The 20,356-nt window shown below is 33.3% G+C and overlaps 2 protein-coding genes across 3 annotated transcripts; one reads left to right on the top strand and one right to left on the bottom strand.

The window, feature by feature from the left end:
• The first annotated feature begins 503 nt into the window (after positions 1-503).
• On the top strand, positions 504-19,152 carry LOC119078492 (guanine nucleotide-binding protein subunit beta-1). Of its 2 annotated transcripts, XM_037186048.1 has the most exons (8): positions 11,706-11,876; positions 11,938-12,261; positions 14,560-14,623; positions 14,695-14,904; positions 14,972-15,172; positions 15,254-15,484; positions 15,557-15,773; positions 17,293-19,152. In XM_037186048.1, exons 3-8 carry the CDS (start codon positions 14,567-14,569, stop codon positions 17,397-17,399), a joined length of 1,023 nt encoding a protein of 340 aa, XP_037041943.1. In that variant the 5' UTR covers positions 11,706-11,876; positions 11,938-12,261; positions 14,560-14,566; the 3' UTR covers positions 17,400-19,152. The 2 variants fall into 2 exon arrangements, with proteins under 2 accessions (XP_037041952.1, XP_037041943.1); XM_037186057.1 differs by lacking the exons at positions 11,706-11,876; positions 11,938-12,261 and adding an exon at positions 504-1,352.
• Positions 4,329-6,618, bottom strand: LOC119078506. Its single transcript, XM_037186068.1, has 5 exons — positions 6,398-6,618; positions 6,254-6,315; positions 5,978-6,176; positions 4,729-4,836; positions 4,329-4,656 (listed from the first exon to the last, which is right to left on the bottom strand). Exons 1-5 carry the CDS (start codon positions 6,530-6,532, stop codon positions 4,345-4,347), a joined length of 816 nt encoding a protein of 271 aa, XP_037041963.1. The 5' UTR covers positions 6,533-6,618; the 3' UTR covers positions 4,329-4,344.
• Positions 19,153-20,356: the final 1,204 nt, after the last annotated feature.

Below are 20,356 nucleotides of genomic sequence, written 5' to 3'. Positions count from 1 at the left end.
TTTGTCACTCTGCTTTCATGTAAATAAGGTGTAGAGTGGAAAGATTGAAACATTATTGGTATGTTATGTGTTTATGAAGTGGAAGCAAGAGGATGCTGCAAATACTGCAATTTCAAATATTTGGTCAAAGTCTCAATTTTCATCATGGTGAGAATCCCTAAGCAATCTGCGTAACATTTATGTTCAAGACCTCAAATTTATCAATAAAAAACTAGTGCCCATGTTCAACTGAACCTAAAGCTTAAGATGAGTGAATGGGCTGTGTAGGTTGACAAAAGACCTTTAACTTCAAAAGATCTACGTGAATTCTGTTCTATCTACAATTCACTTCTGTAGCCTTTGTAGTAAATCTTAATTGTGTTAAATGTTCATGTCTAACTTCCCGCTTTTTTATTCAAATTTCTTTAACATCAGACAACATATTTTTCCAATGAGACACTCTCACCATTTTCCTTACTGTAAGAAAAAACTCTCCGGCCATTATCATTCCTATGTGTATGTATAGATGTGTTGAATTAGAAGTGTGTGTAACTTTGGTTAATAACTTTTTCGGTTCGTGGTTCGTTTGTCAAAGAAATCGTAAAATTGCGAATTATATTGAAGAAACTTGTACTATTTCTTCAATTACGATAAGATAAACCAGCCTTCGAAGCGATTCTTAAGTGCATGTACGAAAATTTCGATTTTTAGTGCATTTAATTAAAGGTTTCCGTGTTGCCTGTCATATTGAGTATAACGCGCCACGAATTGTTTATGAATAATTAATATTTCATTGCAGTACTAAGCCAGGTCTTCTTATCATTTAACTATTTGTCGAGTTTAATAATTTCGGTTACAAGATTTGGATTTAAATCGAGTGAATGAAGTTTTCTTTCGGATAAAATTTAAAGGTAAAATTATGGACTTATGACACATGCGCGTTGAAAAGAGTGTTGTTCAGAAGTAAACTTTAAATAAAAAGAAAATTAATTTTCCAAAACCAAGTAACATTCAATGAAAGTAGCAACAATATCGCATTTAATGCTATTGCTAAACTAAATTCAATTGTTTTATGGTAATTAAGGAATTTGGAGGAAAATCAGCAAATTATTTTCGATAATAAAACGGGTGTGTGCGTTAATTTCGAGAGCAGAAAGAGAGAACGTGTCATCAAAAAAGTTTTCTTACGCAAAGAGACATTTTCCCCACAGTTCAAAGAGAGAGAAAATTCTTTACGCCATATTGTAGAGCCGATTATTCGGCCTGTGGTGGCAAAAAAGTTTTTTTTATATAAATTGAAAATAAAAATCAATTTCGAATTTGTACTGGCACCGACGGAACATCTACACATCAATAAATTAACAAATTAGCAGGTAAATATGAGCAATAGTTGTTTTCATAAGTAAATCGCGTGCTACTTGCAAAAATTTCTGCTGAAAAAAATCAATTGTTTTATTGTGGTTTGAGTGTGATTCTGATTTGCATTCACAGCACAGAACCAATTATGATCATCTGTTAAGTGTACAGTATTTTGAGCAATTTAGTGCTGAAAAGTCGTTTGTGTGATTCAAAGTAATTCACCGAATCTTAGATCATCTATCGATTCGGATATTGTGAAAATTTTCCAATTAGAAAACTTTTTCAATTCATATGATGGGAGGTAGGAAAAAATTATTTCAAAAAAATCCTCTCTCACGACCGTGCCTTAAAAGATTTTCTCTTTTTCACATTTCTTTTATACTCTCTTGACTAATTCAGTCCTTTAAAGATTTTGTTCATATAAAATGTTGGTATATTTATATCCATGAATCATACCGGTAGAAGTTACTAATGAGAAGACAAAAAAGTCTATTTTTGACGCAAAATTGTACTCCGTACTAACACGACGATAAAACAAAATAAATTTCACTCAATGTTTCTTGTCAATTTCTTGAAAACGAAATTCAAACTATATCCAGAATGAAATTCAAAATCCATTTTTTTTATTGAAATTCATTCGATGTATTATTGCTGAGTGAATTTCCAAATAAACCGAATGAATTCGAGTGCGAAACACTATTTCGTTCATTTTTTTTTAAATTTCTATTCTGGCTGATCATCATCTGAAGTGAAGTATAATACATGTAAATTAATGAATAGATTGTCTGAAAATCAAGTGTACTCTTGTGTGTTGCCTTACACTTGTAAAAGTAGAGTAGAGCTGAGAAATTGAATGCAACAAAAATAAACAAATTGTCAACAAATGAGTTGCTTGGCTGGAAATTACATGATTTATAGTCCAAGGCGATGACAATTTAGTGTGACGAGATCCAGTGTATAGTATACATTCACTTCAGTTGTAGCGCATTGTCAGTGCGACAGAAAAACAGTTTGATCTGTGTACAACTTCTAAAGTTGTGACACGCTTAGTAGTTTGATAAGTTTGATAGAGAATATTTAACAGCTAGTCATCTGTTGTCGACAACGATGACAAAAAATAAGAGCTCAGCTAGTGTTATCTATCAATCACTAAACGATACTCTAGTAAAGAAACCTTCGACTGTTGTTTTGAAAAAAAAATTGAATTCCGGAAATGGAGCTTTCTTCTTTTATGTCAAACTCGAAGGAACGAAACACATATTTCCGAGGTCTCGGAATCAAACTTGCATCAAATTTTATCCGTTTCGAATTCGTTTCATGTAGCGAAACCACATTATTGTTGATGTCTTCTACAATACAATGCTATGTCAGTAATACATTATCTGATATAGGACATGTTATGTGGTTTGTCTTAGATTATTTTATGACGACAAAAGCATCATTCTCACAAGACAAATTTTTTGCTTGTGTGAACTAAATTCATTCTCACATTCACTATTATTAACATTACATTATCAAGCAGATTGTCAATGTCACTTCGTAATTGATGTAGGAGATATTTAATTCTTTACCTGACCTATACCTAAATCTATCTTATTTCATTTGAGTCTGTTAATTACCGTTGCTAAATAACTAACCAACGAACGGGTAGAATTCTACTTTCTCAGTACGTTACATTACTACCTATTTTTCCATTTGTAGTGCAATTACGTGATAATAAAGCATATAAAATAGTGGCTTTGCACGCGATAAAAAATTGAATTTTTAAAGGCGTAAAATTAGCATTTTATTAATGTCACTTAAGAATGACCTAGTTATCAAAAAACATTTTTTTTTGTTGTAATTTTCACCTGCCTTCTCCAAAAATTCAACAATTCAACTACAACGACAGGTTTTTGCAATTTTCATATTGATTAAAAAAAATAGTTACTTATGCCACCGAGTGGGCATTATATGTGTAGATTACACATCGTGTGCACACCTAAAAATCATTTATCACCGAGTTACTCTCAAAAAAGTCAACGAAAGTTTCACTTTTTGTCACTAAGTTGAGTAAAATAATTTTGTCACACTCGACCTGTGGAACATCCACACGTCTAGTGCTATATACGATTATCTTTGGTTTCCCGAAATTTACAAAACCTACATGTCAACAATTGACAAAGAACGAAAGACTGTTTAGCCGGTACAGTTTCAAGAGCGCAGATATTTTATTGAACTCAATGTTCAAAAAGTACACATGCACTAAACGTAAATCCAACGGGTATGATTTAGACAGGTGGTTCAATCTGTGCAGCGTTGAAGTAATATACCAAGGGTTACGGGTTCCATCCACGAGGTGATTAATCCTTCCTGACTATTTCCAATCACTTAGTGTTCGCTATTAGACATTTAATAATTTTTGACATGTTTCCACATTACGATATGAAGGTCGAAATACTTTGCTAATAGTTAATAGGCCATATCGACATATCGTTTCTAGTTGCTCCATCTATGATCTACCCATAGAAGCACATATTCTAGATGTCAAGTCAAAACATGTTTGATCTTTTCATAATCAAACTACTGAATTCGCAAAAAAGGTCCATTGGAGATCAATGTACCAGGTCCGTGCTCCCCGGACCATGTTGATCCTAAAGGGTTTTGATCGAACTGAAAATCTTATGCCCTTAACAACATCGCTAAGACGTCCGAAGATAGACGTTATTTGCTTTGTCGTGATTTGTATAATACGCCCACGCCCTTTAGAACTACGTTCACTGTATGAGTGGATATTGTTTGCATATATTCAATTTTCAATCGCTTAACTGACCTGTTCGGAAATACAGGTGAACTCTTTCCCTTCGTACGTAGTTTCTAGATGCATACGACACTTCCTTTTCTATTATATCATTTTTCGTTCATATAATCAAAATGTTATTGTCAATTGTTGTGCATACGATTATCAATAAATTAAAAATGAGAACGAAAAACACCGTAAACTTTCCTACAACAAATAATATTTATTTAACAAACCGCATCACCATATGTAGCCTGTTCCAATGACGATCGTGTCGAACAAAAGAATTCTGCAACCCCAGTTGTACCTGGAAATGAAACGATGCGCAAATCGCCATTCGGTGCCACTTGCAACGAATTGAATAAATAATTCTGTGACGAGAAACGTTGTTGCTGCTGTAGTTCGCCAGTAATAGGGTTGTAAGCATTACAACGTGCTCTCGCCAATATGCAACTGGTCGTGTTTGTGTAGAACGCTTGTCGTGATACGGGATTCGTAAAGTCACGGTTGACTAAATTGAGCATAAAACAGCTATCGATCTGTATTTATAGTTGCATTTTGTGTGTGGAATTAGTTATGAACAGTGTTTAAATGGTGCACTCGTTTCATACCAGATTATTTGCATTGATCATCCGAATGCAACGTACGAATTCGCAATAGCCGGTGTAGCATATAGTTGTTGAGGAAACGGGTGTCGGTCGGAAGCCGTTAACAACATTCTAAATAGTATGAAAATTATGAATTGAATCGTTTATCTTTCGTTGAAAAATCAAGTAACAACAAGGGGAGAGTGTAGAGCAAAAATCATATTTTCTTCTCTTCTATTCGAAACAGAAACATGGAGGTGCATTGAATAACAAATAATAAATCCTTGAAATTTACACCAATCAGAGCGACTTGAGTTTTCAAATATTTTTGCGTTGACTAATTTGACCCCACTAATTTAATCTCATACCAAAGCCAAGTGTGTTGCGACATAAATCATTAAGTCTCTTATTTACTTCGTTTGTTCAAACTACCGCCTCATTGGCATTAGTACTTGAAGAATAACAATAGTTATTTGTTCACAAAGCGAAGAAAAGTAGACTTCATACCCAAAACGTACATAGCTTCCACATTTCTTTTCGAGATCAACACACCATTTTTATCCACTCTATTCCACTCCAACCATTCCGGTCAGAAGATGTCGTTTTGTTGACGCTCTCTGTGATGACAGTTCAAGTGAGAAAATTTATATTACGTCACCTCTTGTTTTGAAAAATAGTGAAACAAATCGATCTGTTTGTTTCATGGATAAAAACGGTTATTCACGTCACGTACAAATGAAAAATTATGTGTTCACCACGGGAAGAAATAGGAAACTCGAGCGAATTGCTGCCATCGCTTCCTATTTTCTCCATTTTTATAGCTATTTCACAATAAAGTCACCCAAAAGTTCCATCTGAAGTAAGAAAATAACTATTTTCTCCCTTGCGTTTTGAGACTATTTACATAGCAACGAATAAAAAGTTGTCGTATGAACATTGTTGATCCAAGGCGAAGTCGAGGTCAATAAACACACAAACACGTGACTTTTCACTTTTATCCCGAGTTTTGTAGTGGATTTTAAATGTTAAGGCCGTCGAAAGTTCTTGAAGTTCGATGAAAAGAACTATTTTTGACTCGCATGTAAAATCTCTTACTTCTTTGCATTTCCCAGAGGTTTACCTATATTAGTTCGCACAAACTAGAAATTTTCGCTTATTTTTAATCATCGCGTCGATAGCAGATGATAAAGCGTTTCTAATACCAATCCGTTCCGTCCCTTTTGTCACATATAATTGAATTATGCTATGTTATTCCAGAGAAATATAAACGAACCTGTAATTGTGCAGCACACTGTTGATATGTGGTGTTGTTTAAGTAAATTGTGGCGCACTGACTCAATGACACCAACTGTACGTTACCCGGTGGTAGATTTCCTGCTCGAAAAAAACATCCATAGCATGCATCTCGCTGTTGAATCGATGTCGTCTGTGTGTTATTGCACAGTATATTCAATATGGATAGCAATTTATTGCTGAAAATAGATAATAGAATTTCAATCGATTCGGATTCAATTGAATCTGCAGCCTTATAATCGAATAATAAACATGCCTATTTTTACTACACGGTGATTGCACTTTGCTTTTGTTCCATCCCAACATTTCAACGCTAATCTTGAAATGAAAATATTTTTTTTAGAATTTTTGTTCTATTCATATCCGATGGTTGTAAATAGATTAACAACAGGTAACTCACAATAAACAGTGTTAGGTAGACAGTTGATTTGATTAACTGCATTTTCTCGCTACCTATTGGACAAATCGGCCGGTGAACCAGTACTGTGTTTGTACAAATACCACTTTCGAATGCGGAACATTGCTTTTTCGACATAAATGTTTCCACTTTCGCTTCTAAATTAAGTTCTATTCACACGCAGCTCGCATAATGTATTACGAACTGCGGGTCCGGTCAGCACATTAGGTAGAAGAGGTTAATCATTTTGAAATCCGCTTATGCGAAAAGCTAACGAACATAATCATTCAGTTTTGATAAGAGGAAGCAGTCGTTCTACTGGTATCAATTCGATAAATTCTGTGATCCTCTCAACAAACCAGCAAAATTTATTATGGATTGTACTGCCGTGAAATATTCGTTCTATTGTAGCAATTAATGTCGCACAACATAGCCCCAGAGACAATAAATCACAAAAAAATATATTCCTCTCGGTTTTGATGGTCAAATTTCTTTTAGATCCACTACACTACAAAAATATGTCAGCAACATCAACTATCGAAATTTCTCAAATTGTTGTTCCATTAATTTAATTAATGGAAATGATAACTCGGAAGTTGTATATAGTGTACGTCTGCAATTTGTATCGCAAAGAGTAGATTATATTTTCTTGAACCAAACCTTGGTCGGTCGATCGCACAATGAAATCATTATTAAATTTAGCCGCTCCATAATTCATATTTTTTGCTTTCGAAATTATTACGAACTGAAACGAATGAAAATTGGAAATAATATTCGCTAGAGAGTACAGACCATTTTAGATGCACAGCACACTATCCAAGTCTATCTCCTGAAATTGTCCCAAAGGTTTTGCGTGTGAACGCACATTTAACTAATTCTTTCTGTGCGTTTTTTTTTCGTCCATTTAAATTATATTTTCATATTCCAAAAACAACTTCATCGCCAAGAGGGAAAAAATTGAAAATCGTCAGCACAGAACGGTGTCACATTAGGAAAAATTGTACGAAGCATTTTTTGCTATTACTTTCACACCGTAAACTATTGATATACAACAATAAAAATTAATATTTAAATAGTGAACCAGACAATGAAGTCATAAAAACAGACGCACACTGTGTATAACATGCATGCATTCCATTTGATAATCAGAGATTATGTGATTCGAATTAATGGTTGTAGCAATTGAGGAGGTGTCTCTGATGATCGGTATATATGCTAAATATAAATGGGAAATTATGTCACTGGTAGATGTTTGTTACATTATTAAAATACTATTTGAAAATCGCTCGACCAAAGTATCACAATACAACGATCAGATCTGTTACTTCTTTTGTTTTATGCGTCGCTTAGTGTTTGATTCAAATCTTTTACTTCTGAAGTCTTGCTATGTCCCTTGCTATATAAGAAAACACTTGCCAGATATCATCGTATGTTTTGTCATCGTTGTTGATAGCAGATGAATTTGAATGATCGTTTTTTGAAAGGTTGTATTGGCCTCAAAACTTTGTCCTTTAGAAAATTTAAAGCTATGAGCTACCGGAAGTACAAGTAAGAAGGAAATCACTTTCATAATGTTAAAATGGTGGTTTATTGGTCTAGAGCATGAGTGCCATAAAATACTGCTGGCATTTTGATCAAATCCCTTTACAGATGACAAGCATATTAGCCTGTTACAGACGGCTGCCATCTGTTATCGACAACGACAGTATTAATAAACGACAAGCTATGACTAAAGAGGTCTTATATAGCAAAAAGCATGTTCAAAACAATTGAAGTAAAAGATTTCTGAAATCAATCTCTGAAAATCTTCGATCAAATGAAGTAATCAGATAGTAAAACTGTTATTATGCTTGCCGTCTGTGACAGGTTAGCAAATCTCTTCAAGTTTGTCTCATTTCTCATTTCTATCAATTTCAATGGAAACAGGAAAATGAGTATATTAAGAAAACTAAGGCTCGTTTAAGACAACAAAAGAGGTATTTACGCACCGTGCGACTTCGTCTTTCCGGCGTCGTTTAGGAAAAACGTTGGTAACTTGTGTCAAAAGGTGTATTTTAGCGAAAAACCTCTCATCACCATCATAATGTTCGAAAACTGCGAACTTTAGATGCTATCTCGTTTCATAATTACACATCTAGAGCCTAATAATGTATTTTCTGCAATAACGCTGCGAAAAGTGAACCTTCTCATACTTCATTTGGGTGGCTTTACGTTTTGTCACTAGTGAATACATGTAGTAAAATAACTACACGAAAATATAGATATGCTGAAACGACACAACCGAACCGAATTGGTTGCATAGATTAACTAAAAAAATCAACAAAATTGTGGAAATTATTACAGAACCGACGTGATACTAGATGTTTCTCGAAATCTCACATACATTGCTCAAAATTTCCATTTAAACCAAAGCACCTAGCAGGGTAATAGAAAAAAATAAAGTAGTACTTTAATCGAAGAATGCGAATATTTCTATACCTTTTTTTTCAAATTGTCATTGCAAAATTACCATTAAGGCTGCTAATGGTATTATTGGTATCAAAATACTACTCTATTTGACGTGTAAAAATCTATATTACCCTGCTAGGTGCTTTGTTTAAACACATGTTTTGAAAACAGCTATTTGGATAAGAACTAATGGGTAATGGATGATACGATGATTGAAAACCAATTTCAACAGCATCAAAAAATGTCCTAAATATTCATAATTGGTCCCCTGTTTCGGTATGTTAATAACGAACATCTGTTCCAAGGCCATGCCAATTGTCAAATTACTGTAAACTTTCGAGATCCACATTTCATTAGATACGCGATGTACCTGAAGTTGATCTAATGTAATCATTTGATGAATTCGTGAAATTGTTTTCGTCAACGCACTGTCTAGCACCGAAGCTGACTTTGACATCACTCAGATAGAGGACCGAACCGATCCAAGTTAGCTATTCTTTTTCATACAATGGCTTTCAAAAATTTAAAAAAAAAATAGTCAACAGGTGTGTGTTTGGCCTTCTAATTGAGTGATGTCAAAGTCAGCTTCGGTGCTTGACAGTGCGTTGTTTTCGTTCATAAAATAGAGAAATAATGACATATGTCGTTGCGTTGTTATCATTTCTCTGACTGAAATTGGAAATTTCCGCTTACTATGTGTTTTCGACCTCAGTAGCGTCTGAGTGTGTAGAGCCAATCTCGAGGGCAAAAAATGTAAATCATCTGAGGCACCTGTTTTAAATTGTATTCACAATAATATAAGATTATGCACCTCTTCCCAAAATTGTTATCGAGACGTGACAATTTTGGCAAGAGTTTCATGTACCTTTACATCTGCCGAGAACAGGTTTACCGAGATAAACGAAAATACGCCAGAGGGATAAATTGGAAATTATCGTTCTAGCTAGATAAAATGGTTATATGCTGTGTTTCTTTTGCTGAAACTACCCCATTTAGTGACCTGTGACATAAATAACTATTCACGTATTATAAACAAAGGTGCAAATTTTATGCTTCTATGCAACTTATGCGAGATAATTACATTCACTTATTTTGCGCTCGTTCAAAAAAAGACCATAACTTGAAACCTATTCGATTAAGAAATGTGCGTGCAACTTACCGGTATACCTCATAGGCAACAGTGACTTTTTTAGTATATTCAAAACCGGTATAAAGAGAAAAAGTGATAATTCTGTCATAGAAATTCCATGTTTCTTGTTAAAACTTCGCTTCTGAAAATTGTTGGTCAAAATATGATATACTCACTGTAGATTTACCAATACTTTCGTACATTTCTCTCAGTCATTTTAGTTTATATACACCACTATATCACCGACTCTGTGTACGAATATGAAATGTAAGAGAAATATTGTTCATTTACGCATAGGAATGAGTTTTTCTGAAAAAGCTGCGGGAATTCATTAAAAATTCAATTTTGTGTGAAGTCAGAGACCCCATATATGCTGAATAACATTCGTTTATGATTCATATCATTCATGATTCATAAAAGTTGTCTCATTCGGATTTAAATGCAATTAATTTTCGATAATTATTTTGTGCTAAGCGACGATAGATTTAATTTAAATAAAAAAGGAAGGGGAACAAACCGGAAGCGAAGAACTTACATGTAGCTTTCGATATCTCGACTAAATTAGTAGATGTACATTATTTTATGATTAAAATTTTGCAAATTTTGTGATTTTCGAGAAAAATGGCAGTATCTTAAAAGTTTTATCGAGCGGTTCTAAACATCGACGAGCTCTCCAATGTCACAAAATTTTTGTACTGAATTCCCGCAGCTCACCTAACACTTTGTAGTTCTTCATCAACGAAGGAAAAAAACTCCAAATAATCCTATTGTTTTCGTACTAAAATTGAATTTTGCGCGTAAAACGTAAATCATAGAGACACCTGCCTAAAGTTGTATTCACTATAAAATGGTTTCCTGCCCCTATTAAGTGACCACGGTGGAAATTTTATGTTTCTAAATGCAAATAATGCAAGTGAAATTACATTCTTCTTATTTTGCCTTACCCGCCTTACCTCATAGGCAACAGTGAAGTCTTTGCGTATATTCAAAACTCGATATATCTTGTTAAAACTTTGCTTCTGAAATTTGTTGGTCAAATTATGATATACTTACTGTAGATATACCAATCCTTTCGTACATTTCTATACACCACTATCTCACCGACTCTGTGTGTACGTATAGCAAATGTTAGAGAAATATTGCTCATTTACGCATACGAATGAATTTTTCTGCTCAATACAACTGCATGCCGCACCAAACACTTTGCAATTCTTCATCAACGAAGGAGAAGAAAAAACTCCCAATAATCTGGGGTGTGACATTTTTTTTGAACGAAATGCAATGAAACGCTACTACTCCAATTAAATAAATTAATTTCTGATTGTATTAAAAAAAAACATTTGAAACGATTAGAATTAATTCTGCGATCCGGAATTTTTAATTATATTCCAAAAATCGGTTAAATTTGAATTTAAGAAGTTTGCCGATTTATTTGACAAGGTTTTCGCTAGGTGATCAAAATTTCAGCTTAACATTATGCTCCCCGTTTCAAAGTTTTTTTTTTTAACAAAACGAATCAGATTTTTGTTAATTTAATTGGAGAACTAGTGGTATATTCAACGTTAATTATGACACGGTTCAAAACATTTCGCTGCAAATGTGGTATTGTTGGTAATGCTCTGAAAGGTATCACCGATATTTTACAGTACATACAACTTCAACCAACAAACACGAAAAAATCTACTAGTCGTTATACCAATACCAATACAATACCAATACAAATACCACTACAAAAAATTCAAAATGGCTGCTGTTGGTTGAATCGGTTTTTTCACTATCAAAGGGATGTTGAATTGAAAGTTTTCGTATTGATGAAAAGGCTGATTAATTGTGGTTAAAAACATTCTTTGTGAAATTCAGTGTGTCCTATCTATGTAGCAATGATGATTTAAACGAGTTTTATTGGTGATAATTGTTGCTTAAAACCGGTTATTTGTTGATTTGTTAAAGGTGGAAAAATTTTCAGTTTGATGTTGTACATGTCACCGACGAATATTGGAGATATTCATATTTCGATTGAGCCCAATGTGAAAATACAATTCGTTCGATATAGTTTTGTGAAATTAATGGACAAAAACTGTTTATGAGGAAGAAATTGACAATTTTTTCGGGTTGGTTGTTCGGTTGGAATTGACGTAGTCGATTTTTTCTCGCAAGTTCGGAAGTGTAATAATTTGGCGAACACCCATCTGAGTTTTCTTCGTTTCTCTTCAATTCACAATCGATTTGGACCAACGTTTCACAAATCGTTGCATTTTCATCGTTAAACTAGGAATAAAATATAAAACAGGTGATTCTTAATGGTTTTCTTGCAGCATATTTTGCCGTTTGAACATTAAAATTGCTGACATTTTCCACATATACATATACGAACACGAAATTATAATAACTTTGGGTGCAGTAGGTAATAATTTTTTTAAGGAAGATGTCAACTACGTAATCCTATTCTAAGTGTAGTGTTTGCTCGTATGTAATACTAAACTTACAACTACATCGAACGGCTGGCTTTTTATCTTTTTTTTTTCTTGGAGCGCACAATTTACACAAATATTGTCGGGGATTAATTGATTAATCTTAAAACAAACAAATTTTCTTTCAGTCTAAAAGAAAGAAACATAATGACCGCTTAACTTGACCCGCACATTACATCTTTGCTCCTACAATGTTTTTTTGTACAATTTTTTCTGTACGTCACTGGATTCGTTTACTGTATTTTACTGTACTCGATTTTGCAGCACTACTCAAAATATCCATTAGAATTATGTCAGTCATCATCAAACATTGTAGACATTCAGATCATTGCCATAAGATAGACTATGACATTCTTGATAATGTCAGTACAGTTACTATCCACTAGGTACTAGGTAAGGTGTACCATCCAGTTTGAAATACAGTAAACTCATTAATGAAAATCTAATGATTACAACATCTGATACCTTGACTCAGGTCTTAATTTTATTAACCTTTCGCACCACTTATGATTACTTGAGCACAAAACAAACTCCTGATGCTTTGCCTCAGACAGTAATTTTGTGCATCGAAATTTATGTTACAGCGACTCGTCCTGCCAATGTGTAAAATATATTGACCTTGTAACGTTTTATGATAAAAATTCTTCATAATACACTCACGCTACCATCTTTGAGTAATATTCAATTTCCTCTGAGAATTACCACTTTCCAACCAGACGACAGGTTGATGTTGGATGGTTATTACATTAAGCCACTTTTTACCATTTTAGTTTTCCGCTCGCACTGTGTTCATATTCAACAAGGTTGTCAAGACGAGTATTTTCTACCTTTAAGAAAACTCATTGAATTCAGTACAATGCTTTGACTTCCGACTATTCGATACATAATTCGTCCTTCTGATATTATATTCGAAGAAGCAAAAAAAAAAAAATGGTGCGAAAACAAGTGAATTCTTCATAATTTCTTATTGATTCCGACGTTCAATTCACGATCGACTGTGTATGAGTGTTGTAGTTTTATGTATATACATGGTGGCTGCTCGTCTGAACGTATTTTATTATGAGACATATACCGTCACTATTTGATCCTCGTGATTCGGAATCTTTATCACAAGTGAGATTTTCTTCTCTTTTTTTGAACAATTCTAGTACTACCAGTTGAAGTATAATACTCTGTACCATTCGTTATTAGCAGAACGTTATACTGTTGTTGTTCTAATTACAAAAAGATAGTGAAAACTGAAAACATGAAGGGTAATGATCGTTGCGTTTGTAAGCAGAAAAAAAATGTATGACCAAACATTCACTGTTGTTGTGCGTACGATCTACCACTAAGCGATGATGATATTTAGTATAGTTAATTTTAGAAATATATTTTCTTAAAAAATTCCAACAGAGTTACATCGGTTTGTTGTGCTGAATCACATCGACTTTTTAAGTTTATTTTGCTAGATTTTTGTCTGATAATAAGTGACAAATGACTGTATATTACTGGAAAAGAAATGATAATCAGGAAAAATGTAGTCAAAGAGAGAGAGATTGAGAGAGTGGGTGCAAACAAAAATTTAACTTCTGTAATTATTAATGGATTAATCATTTTTTGTCAAAGAATCCCGTTAAGATTTTATCTTCGATTTTATCGCTGGTTTTATCGAGAAAAAGAAACCAACGAATCTTAGCTTACGTATATGAAATGCCTGTAGCTTGTTTATGTTTCAGTTAATACTGGGAATTGCCATTTAACTGGTTGAATAGGGTTTATAACGTCTGTATTCGTAGGATAGTAAAAGACACTCCTTTTATTTTATAAACCATTATGTAAACGAAGTTACTCTCCAGAGATTTATCATAAAATGACGTTATTAGTGGTGTACACGGACAGACATGGGCCTTTAATTTTATTCATACTTACCAATATCGTTCTATTGACCGTGACCCAGGACAGTGACCAAATTGATATTTTCACTTTTATTATGAATTTTCTGCGTTTATTGTTTGTCAGAAATGTTTGGTAATTAAATTAACTGAGGTGGAATGTCTATTGTTGGAGGCGAAATTTCTTAACACAAAATTTTCTTTCCGTAAATATTGACCAACAAAACTCATTTTCATTTACAGAAAAACAATGAATGAGCTGGATAGCTTACGACAAGAAGCCGAAACATTAAAAAATGCAATTCGAGTAAGTAATCCACTGAAAACGTAATTTGGAAACAGTTTTTTTATAACACAAATTGAAATCAACCAAAATAGGATGCACGAAAAGCGGCGTGCGATACTAGCCTCGTGCAAGCCACTAATACCTTGGAACCAATCGGTCGTATACAAATGCGCACACGAAGAACGCTTCGTGGCCATTTAGCTAAAATTTATGCGATGCATTGGGGTAGCGACTCTAGAAATTTAGTATCGGCATCTCAAGACGGAAAATTGATCGTTTGGGACTCACATACCACCAACAAGGTAAACCAATTCCAGCCGATCGCATTCGGTTCCGTTATGTTAAACGGATCGTAATTTGCTATTCCAGGTTCATGCAATCCCTTTGCGCTCATCATGGGTTATGACATGTGCATACGCCCCATCCGGTAGTTATGTAGCCTGCGGAGGACTCGATAATATTTGTTCGATTTACAGTCTTAAAACTAGGGAAGGCAATGTTCGTGTATCACGTGAATTGCCCGGACATACAGGCTACTTGTCATGCTGTCGATTTTTGGATGACAATCAGGTTAGAATTGTTGATGGTTGAGGCGACTTCGAGAACATTGAAATAACATTTTTTTTCCTGTGTCACTGTTGCGGCTTACAGATAGTTACTAGTTCCGGAGATATGTCTTGTGGACTATGGGATATTGAAACTGGCCAACAGGTTACCTCATTCATGGGACACACTGGCGATGTGATGGCACTGTCATTGTCGCCACAAGGTAGAGCATTTGTTTCTGGTGCATGCGACGCATCAGCTAAATTATGGGATATCCGAGACGGACAATGCAAACAAACATTTCCAGGACACGAAAGTGATATTAATGCAGTTACGGTAAGCGGAATCACTGTTTCAACCCAGTCGTCAACAAAATTTTCTAAATTCAATTTCCATCCGAATTTTTAGTTCTTTCCAAATGGTTTTGCATTTGCCACTGGTTCAGATGATGCAACATGTCGTCTGTTTGATATTCGAGCTGATCAGGAATTGGCAATGTATTCACATGATAACATCATTTGTGGTATTACGTCGGTAGCGTTTTCGAAAAGTGGCCGCCTTCTGTTAGCTGGCTATGACGATTTCAATTGTAATGTATGGGACACACTGAAAGCCGAACGTGCCGGTAAGTTTGGTCAATTGACAGTTATTGATCACATTTTTTGTGGGGTGGGCTGGGCATGAACAATGGGAGATATTGTATGGGTTAAGCTGGAGAAATCGGGAGCGGTAAACAACTGCCGGTGTGACTGTGACAGGATTCTCTGATTTTGAATGGAGCTGATGACAATGGCTGTGATTACCTTGTAGTTTCCTATTGTGATTTATCGAACGTTGTGACATGACTCTATGGAGTCGTTTAACAAGATTCTTCAAAATTCACTGAGGAAATTCAGAAATATGTATGGCGTTACGACGCCATTTCGATAGATACAACATCAATGCGTTACCAATGTCTTATGCTGTTTCTACAAATCTAGATAAAATCATTCGTTTAAAGTATTGGGAATCTCACTATCACTGGTTTATTATGCTTAATAAACCAGAGCTCGTTCTAAACTGACCGCTGTCTCTTGTCTGAGGATCGGAATATGTCAAAAGATTTTGTGTTCTGAAATTTCGGGTCAGATCGGGTATTTTCAAATGGCAAAAACCTGACCGGACCTGAGCCTGACTTTTTGAAGCCTGGCAGGTCAGGCTACAGACTGACCTGAAGTTCTAAGAAATTTTCATACAAAGAAGCTTACAACTTAATTGTCAGTTTTTGGTCTACACATTCTAAAAATAGATTTTTAACCGTGAAGCCATGATGGACATTTTTAGCCATGATCTACATTTTTCTTCATTTGGCCGAAAATGCGCCGTCATGTCTTTACGGTTAAAAATAGATTTTTAGAATGGGTAGGCCAAAAACTGGCAATTAAGTGGTAAGGTTCTTTGTGAAACATTCCAGTCAACCTGAAACCTGACCTGATAGGTTGTTCTAATCACAATATGTCAGGTCATTTCAATTCAGGTGAGATCATAATTTATCCAATCAGGTGCAGGTCAAATCGGGTTTTACTAAATTCAGGTAAAAGTGAAGTTGACCTGACCTGTTCTGACCTGATCTGTGACATTTTTCCAACATCTCTAAAATAGTTTTTGGCTATCTTTTGAATTACTGATTTCCGCAGAATATCAAGGAATTTTCAAGATTATAATTGTTACAAATACTACAATCGCTAAACCGAACTGGCCAGTTCAGTTTAGCGATTGTAATAATGTAATTGAATTTGCGTATAGCTTAAAGAACATAAGTCTTTTCGGAATGTTGATGAGAAAAAGTGTACATAACAAATGATGGCCATCCAAAGAAATGTGCATCTTAAAATAACTAGAAAAGTACATCCTTGATAATTATTGCTTCTAACCAGGACCTATTTTTAGGAATTTGTTTCCTAAAAATTCATAATAATTCAAACAGAATTTTTAGGAACTTTATGAAATTAAATTCCTAAGAATCGCCCGTGCTTCTGACGTTCCAACACTAAACGAAAGTATGAAATTATCTCCTGTGATCCCGTATGAAAAAAACAACATTCGCAATGATCCGAAAGTTATGACCCTTGTTAACATTCTTATGTCTCATTTTATTCCAACAGGCATCTTAGCCGGACACGACAATCGCGTTTCCTGTCTAGGTGTAACAGAAAATGGCATGGCCGTCGCCACAGGGTCATGGGACTCATTTTTGCGTGTGTGGAACTAAACCAAATATTAAACTGAATTCAGAATAAACAGAAAATAAGAAAAACAAAAAGAAAGGAAAACTAAAAAGTAAATAAAAATGAAAGTTTTACATAAACAAAACACAAAATGGTGAAAAATAAAGAAAATATGAAAATCATAAAAAATTGAAAATAAAATTTGGAAGTAAAGGAAAAATCATATAAGTAATAGCAAAAAAACAAAAAAAAAACATATTCTACCATGATAAAAGATAATTTAAAAATTGCACGCATAAAGCAAACACACAAAGTAAGAATTTAAGCAACATTTTTTCATATATTTCTTTAATTTATTTACAAAAGAAAGAAGAAAATAAAAAAAAAACTTTTTCGTTTTTCGTTTCAAAGTGTAATTCTAAATATTAGGCGCCGCCATTTTATTTTTTTATAAACATTTATTCGAAACAACTTTACTATAATGAAGAAATCTGTTTTTTGTTTTTTTATTCATTTATACCAATGAATGTTCTGTTATTTTGTTTTTTTCGTATTAAAGAAAAAGGAAGAAAAAAAAATATTTAAAAAAAAACATGTGCGTAAGTATTTATATGATTATGATTATTGAATAAAAGTATAAAAGAACTTAAGAAAAATCATTGTAATAATACAAACAAACAAAAAAATATTCATTGATAAAATATGATGTTGACGATGAACTAAAATTTTTTTATTTTTATTTTTTATTTATTTCGATTGATGCAATTTCGGACGTCATGGACACGAGATAAATATATGTATGAGAAACTCTCCAAGTCTGTATATGTATGTGTCTCTTTCTTTCATTTGTTTTTCGAATCCTTTCTCAGCATTTGATCGATTTTCCTTCTTTTCACCAAACTGACGTCATGATTTCTTTTATTATTATTTTTTGTGTTTTTAGTCGTTCGTTTCTTATTCTTCCGTCAAGACACAGAAAATCATATCAATGAGTTAACGGATTGATTGTTTGGGAACCGTAGATGTTCAGCTATACATATTATATGGCCAGGACGAACGTTTATGTAAAATGATATAGATGAATTATATACCGACAAGGAGTAAATATCGCCGCAGAAACATATATAATAAATTTACACGTGAACAACCTGATAACTTTTCGTTATTCTTTGTTTAGAGACTGTCTCATCAAATTGTTTTTTTTTTGTGGATAAAATTCAAATTGAACTTTTACTTCTAAAAGTAAACTGATTGTCATGCGCACAAGTACAAAATAATAGTTTTTATTCAGTTCGAATTTTCGTTCATTCGTTTTGTTTTAAAAGGAGATTGATTTAAATTGGTCATTATACCAAGAAGGGCGGTTTCAACAGTCTTTATATTCAAACAAAATATAAAATTTATTTCCATCTGACTTCTGACACCATTTTTTCAATTTTTCTCTCCACTGCACAGAATGGTATTAATATTTAAATAAAAAAAATCAATTTTTCTTACTTAAAAATAAAATAATAAAAAAAATTCAAATTAAAAATTAATAAACAAACAAAACAATTTAAACACACAAAAATACACAATTTATATAAAAGAAAAACAAATGACCGAATGAAAACTAAAAAATGAAAATAATGAAGAAATAAGTAAAAAAAAATAATTCGAGCATACGATACAGCTTTTTACTTCTTTTATACAAAAAATAAATAAAAATTAATAAAAATGAAAATTCATCAAAAAAAGAAATTATGGGAAGGTCGTGTAATTTGTCATTTATATGTAAAAGTGATAAATGAAAATAAACCTAAAACAAAAGTAAATTAAAGTTTAAATGATGATGAGAGAATAAATAACTTTTAAAAATATCGGACATTTCTTACGAGAATTCTCTACTACTATAGACAACCAAAATCTTTCGAATTTCATTGAAGAAATTCAATCAAGGAAAATATTTCAGTTTTTCTTCCTTTGAACCGTCAAAATGGTTTACCAAAAATGAAAAATCAATTTTCCAACCGCTCATCATACACACACATACAAACACTGTCGTGACACTCGTGTTATGGAAAGAACTTTTATCTGTAGGAGTAAGTTATGTAACAATAAACATAAAGTGAAACTAACAAAAAAATTTATCACTAAAAAAACCAACATCTAGTGATTGAAATCTAGTCATTCATCAAAAAAACAAACAAACAAACAAGGGGATGGGTAAACTAAACATTTTTCAAAACTTCTAAAAATCGAACCAATTTATTCGTTTTAGTTTTGGTATAACGCACATAATCAGCCAGTGAGACAAACTATTAAGAATATTTTTTATTAAACAGAAATCAGGTGGAGACATCTTGAATCAATTTCTTTCATGTCAGATTAAATCAACAGTTCTACAACAGCAATCTAATTGTCATGATTTAAAACCCAAAAATTTGAACAAATTGTTTCGTCGATCTTTTTCTCTCCCAAAAAACATTCTGTGAAATTATCAAAATTTCCAGTCCTGTCATTTCACCAAATGGACCAATTTGGCCGTACATGCATTTAAATATTTTTAAGCGACAGATACGCCTTGTATCTCTTACTTACAGAATAGGGCTCTAAAATTCATCGTACCGCAAATTTTGTTCAGTTGATTGAAAAATATCGACAAAATGATGAAGATTTATTTCCAGTTAGATCAGTTGTTCCAATATATTACCAAAATATTGTGAATAAATGTTTTGAGACCACCCAGTCCCAGTTTTCAGTAAAATAAAATTAGATCAGAAATTGCATTTTCATTTGTGTGTAATATGACTAGGGGTATGACTCGTCACCAGCGCATATCTTAAACGTATATAATATTCAATATTCATCAATTTTACTATTAATTCGAATTATTTTTTAAAAACACATCCGACTCATGATTTTTATTGATGGAACATGTGGATGAATGTCAATGTTTTATTGGTTTACTTACTTGAATCGAACTTATTAGTTTTCTTATGACTTCTTTATTACTGCACAA

The sequence above is a fragment of the Bradysia coprophila genome, chromosome III (assembly GCF_014529535.1).
Source record: "Bradysia coprophila strain Holo2 chromosome III, BU_Bcop_v1, whole genome shotgun sequence".
Lineage (NCBI taxonomy): Eukaryota > Metazoa > Arthropoda > Insecta > Diptera > Sciaridae > Bradysia > Bradysia coprophila.
This window is presented reverse-complemented; position numbering and strand designations above follow the sequence as displayed.